At 38.5% G+C, this 5,280-nt stretch overlaps 1 protein-coding gene across 1 annotated transcript; it reads left to right on the plus strand.

Moving 5' to 3' along the window:
* LOC134644525 (olfactory receptor 13C2-like) lies at positions 1 to 960 on the plus strand. The gene has a single exon (XM_063497615.1). The coding sequence runs from the start codon at positions 19 to 21 to the stop codon at positions 958 to 960; it is 942 nt and encodes a 313-aa protein (XP_063353685.1). The 5' UTR covers positions 1 to 18.
* Positions 961 to 5,280: the final 4,320 nt, after the last annotated feature.

Here is a 5,280-nt window from a genome sequence, read left to right on the forward strand (position 1 = left end):
TCGTCTTTGCAAAGATTCATGGATGAAGAGTCAAATGTTACATATCTAACTCTGGACTGGTACACAGAAATTAACAAGTACAGATATGTTTTCTTTTTCATTATGTTTACATTATATATTCTAATAATCTGCACTAATTCTACTATTCTGTATCTCATCTGGATTCATAAAAACCTCCATGAGCCTATGTACATTTTCATTGCAGCTTTGCTACTTAACTCTGTTCTTTACAGCACAACTATGTACCCAAAACTTCTGATTGACTTTTTATCTGAAAAACAAGTCACAACATATTCCGCCTGTCTCTTTCAGTTTTTTATGTTTTACACTCTAGGTTGTTCAGAGTTCCTTCTGTTGGCTGCCATGGCCTATGACAGATATGTGGCTATATGTAAACCTCTGGAATATCAAACTATCATGAGAAAAACCACTGTGAGTATTTTCCTGGTTGTGGCTTGGCTTGTACCTGCTTGTCATATTGCTGTCCAAGCAATAGCGAGTGCTGAAGCTAAACTGTGTGACTCTAATATAAAAGGAATATTTTGTAACAATGCAGTTTACACTCTTCAGTGTGAAAGATCAAGATTAATTACCATCTTTGGTGTGTTCCTTCTAATTGATCTTGCAATACTTCCTATGCTCTTCATAGTTTATACATACACAAAAATATTTATAGTTTCTCATCGAAGTTGTAAAGAAATTAGGAAGAAAACTGCAGAGACTTGTTTACCTCACATGTTAGTTTTAATCAGTTACTCTATGTTTTTTGTGTATGATATAAGCATAGCTCGTGTGAAATCAGATTTTCCAAAAACCACACGCATAATAATGACATTACAAATAATGCTCTATCAGCCTCTGCTAAATCCTTTCATTTATGGGCTTAAAATGAAGGAAATTTCTAAACATCTAAAAAATCTGCTTTCTCAGGCCAAAATCATTCCTTGTATTAAAACTTAATGCTAAGTTGAAGTAATTTTGTCCTTAAAAGGTTTTGTGCAGTTATTTAAAACAATTGTCATTTTACATAATCAAATCATTCCAACTTTCAGTCAGAACATTTTTCATATTAGTACATTATATCTGGGGAAGTACAAGAAAATATGAAGTGAAATAGCCCAGAGTACTAATAGATACTGCGTAGTAGATACTACATATAGTAGATATTGCCTGCCTTGTGTTTCCCTTTATGCTGCCTATGGTTTGATGGAAATGATCTCTGTAAATTTCTTTGTAATAAACTTTTACAGGTGTGTGACACACCCTTTCAGATTCACCATTAACCTTCATATTTCTGCATCATGCTTGTGCATATCATAAACACTTTGTATAAGAGTAACTGACGACCTAGTGGATTATTTAGATTTGCAATACAGTGGGGAAACCAATATGCATTCAGTGTAAGCATGAAGTGTCATTTCTGTCTATTTGTTTCTGTGCTAACATCAGTTGCATTTCAGTCCAAGTGAATTCACAATAAAACTGTTGCCATGTACACACATTCCTGGTTTTATTGTCTGACATCTGGCCAGAGTGGCTCCATAGCAAAGGGGTTTATACTTTTGGCTGTTAAGTGAAAGTTCCCTGGTTTGAACCTGAAAGATCCCACAAAGAGAAACAAATCTCTGTGGTGTTGCATCAGGAGGGGTGTCTGATAAAAATCTGCTGAAGCAAACTGCTATGGCAACCTCTTGTGAAAAAGTAGCTTTACTGTCAGACAACTCTATAAACATGAAACCCACATAAAACCACCTTTACTTCAAAACCATTTTCTAACCTGCTTCTCTTCAATCACAAACTTAATTTTATAACACTGAATATGTTTAGAGATGGGCAGTAATCTGATTCCTTTTTTTCAAGAAATTAGTAAAGTAAGGGATTGCTATTGCAAAAAAGGTAATTAGATTACTGTTACTTTCCTGTACTAAGCACGCTGCATTACTGCGTTACTAAACCGTGATTTTGTTTGCGAGAGTGACGTAAGCACGACAATGACGTAAGCGTGTGCAATGTCTGTGGTAACAGAGGTGTGCAGATCAACAATGGATAATGACTGTACAGCTTTTAAAGCGTGGAAGTACTGACCTTACTTTGAGTTGGATTCCGTAAAAAGTGACACAAATATTAGTGTCCGCTGTACACTGTGTGGGAAGAAAACTTCTTTTTACCGTGAAAAAAACCCCTAAACTTCTGAGAAAGCACCAGGTACGCTGCCACGGGAATGTGAAATTCACAGAGAAACTCCCGGATCCTTCCACTGACATCACTGCTGCGGTACACCTGGACCAGGGCAAACCTCCACCCGCCCCACTCCTGCTAAACAGATGAAAATAGATTTAAGAGCAACAGGACTTAGTGCCACTGAGTCTTTTATTTTATTTATTTTCTGCTGTGCTTTACTTGCATCTATTTGAAAGAGTGAGTGCACATGTTTTTTGCACACACAAAAAACGATTTTATTTTACATGCTGGAATATGCAGAAAATAGGTTTACATGTTAAACAAATTTCTTCCAGTCAGAGAATGTTGCATATAATTTAATTTTTGCTTGATGCATAAAGTTAAAAGATTAAAACTAATAAAACCAGTTTTAAAAAGAGACTTTTTCATTTGATTACATTTTATATGATGGATTATGCAGAAAAAGTAGAATTGGGCTGAAAGATCTATTGCTTTATTACCTATTTAGGTTTTGTATCATGTTTTTAGAAAGTAACTAAGTAACTAATTACTTTTGAAAATACGTAATCAGTAAAGTAATGGGATTACTCTTTTTTCAAGTAACTTGACCAACACTGAATATGTCTACGTATATTTACATAATTAAATGTGGTTTATTATTCTTATATTCATCCATTCAAACATTATAAGTGACATCTTTCTAAAGTTTTCTATTACTTGCTTGTCCTGCTATAGCACTACTGCAATACCTGTATCATTTTTGTTATACCAACTTTCTATGAGTGGGAAAATAAGAGTTACAATAGAGTGGTGGAAGGCTGTGTTATAGCAATACGCTATTTAAAAAATTACATTTTCTTGAATAGTAAAACATCTAAATCAATTACTAAAATAAAAATAAAATAAACATCCAAAAGTATTAAAAGTAGAGAGGGTGTCAGCCAATTATTGAATAAAATAACCTCAGTTTTATCTGAACCATGAAGCACGAAATTAGAGGTCTTGTTAACAAGAAGCCAAGATACTCCTCCTCCACTTGGGGCAGCAACTTGTCCCAGACTCAACCTGAGCACTCAAGTTGGGCACTCAACCTTTCTGGCAGAGGACAGCTTGCAGTGGATATGCAGGTGCTGATTTGCATAATTTTCGCTTCACACTTAGTCACAAATTGTTCCACTGCAAGCTGGAGAAACATCCACCCCTTGCTAAGGTGGGCCGCAACAACAAGCCCGCAGGCTCTGCCAGCAGCCGGAAATGCCTAATCAGACCAAGGCCTGGGCCCAGAGACCACACCTGGGGTGGCCTGAGATGTTATAGAGAGGTGGAGTGTAAGAGCTGACCTGACACATAGACATAGATAAACAGGCATAAGTACATACAAACTGCATTCCCACCCTCATGCACACATATACAAATACTCAGCACTCACCCAGCATGGACACACAGAGAAATGAACACAGTATACACACTTACACTCCCCAAACATACTCTATACTCCCAGGTCCAGGCACCAGCACCCCCCAGAGAGCCAATCGATCCCAGACCCAAGAGATTGTGCCCTTCATTTTGAGGTGGAGATGAGCAGACCGCCCCCGGTCCTGCATCAGCAGGGAGGCTGACCAGCCCAGACACCGATGGAAACTGACAAGCAAAGGCTCACACTCTTGCCCAGCTGCTTGAAGAGATAAACCAGAGAAATAGAAGGCAGGAGAATAAACCAGCTGTTCTCCACAGAACCAGACAAGGTTTACTCTCAGTGGCAGGGGGGAAATATGACAGCAGCACGACCAAGGCTGGAGATGGAGCAATACTGGAAGAGCATATGGGAGAAGGACGGAACCCATAACAACAATGCTCAGTGGCTAGTTGATCTGAGAGCAGACTACAGCAACCTCTCTGAACAGGGGCCAGTTACCATCATAGTGGCAGATATCCAAGAAAGGGTTTCCAGTATGAAGAGTTGGACAGTAAGTAAGTACGTAAAATTTTATTTATATAGCACCTTTCAAGGTAAAAATCACAAAGGTCTTCACAGAGAAGCTAAAACAAAAATCAACTGAAAAGCAAGTTTAAAAAGATGAGTATCTAGCTGTTTTTTTTAAAAAAGAGACCACTGAGTCCACATATCTCAAGCTCAAAGGGAGAGAGTTCCACAGTCTGGGGGCAACTGTTATAAAAGCTCTGTCACCTTTCAGCCTCGTGTGATGGACAACCAGCAAGCCCTGACCACATGACCTCAGGGACCTGCTGAGGATGTGTGGATGTAAAAGATCACTGATTAATGTTGATGGTTATCCATGCAGAGCCCTGAATGTCGAAGTTGAAGAAAGTTATCAGCCATCCAACCTCTAATGGAGTCCATGCATCTATGCAAAAACTGTAGTTTGGAGACATCTTGGGGCTTAAAGGAGATATATAACTGAATATCATCTGCATAGCAGTGATAGGAAATGTCCTTAAAAGTGCTCAATAAGTGCTGAAGAAGGGGTATATACAACAGAAACAATAAAGGCCCCAAAATGGAACCTTGTGGCACACCATAGGCCAGAAAAGTAGAGGAGGACCTATACTTTGAAGTAGCCAGTGAAAAGTATTGTTCACGCAAGATGCGAACCAGCCTGATATACCCACCCAGTGTTTCAGCCTATCTAGCACAATGTGATGGTCCACAGCATCAAAGGCAGAGGTCAGGTCCAACATCAGCAAAACAGAGCATTCTCCTGTCATTGGACACTCTAAGAAGTGCAGTTTCAGTAGAGTGAGCTCTACAAAAGGCAGACAGGAGTTTATCCAGAATGCTGTATTCATCTAAAACAGCTATACGTTGCTTATCCACAACCTTTTCTAAAATCTTAGGAATGAATAGTAATTTTGAAATTGGTCTGTAGCTACTAAGAAGAGAAGCGTCAAGCTTAGTTTTTTTTAACAGTGGGTGAATGACAGCATTCTTGCAATAAACAGGGACCTAACCAGAAACCAATAAAGTGTTGATAATTGTAAGCACACAGGGACCGATAGGTTGAAAGATAAAGATACAACAAAGATACAGGTAAAATATCAAGAGAGCCACTGGTAAAAATCTTTCTAAAATAACAGGCC

Source organism: Pelmatolapia mariae, linkage group LG16_19 (assembly GCF_036321145.2).
Source record: "Pelmatolapia mariae isolate MD_Pm_ZW linkage group LG16_19, Pm_UMD_F_2, whole genome shotgun sequence".
Classification (NCBI taxonomy): domain Eukaryota; kingdom Metazoa; phylum Chordata; class Actinopteri; order Cichliformes; family Cichlidae; genus Pelmatolapia; species Pelmatolapia mariae.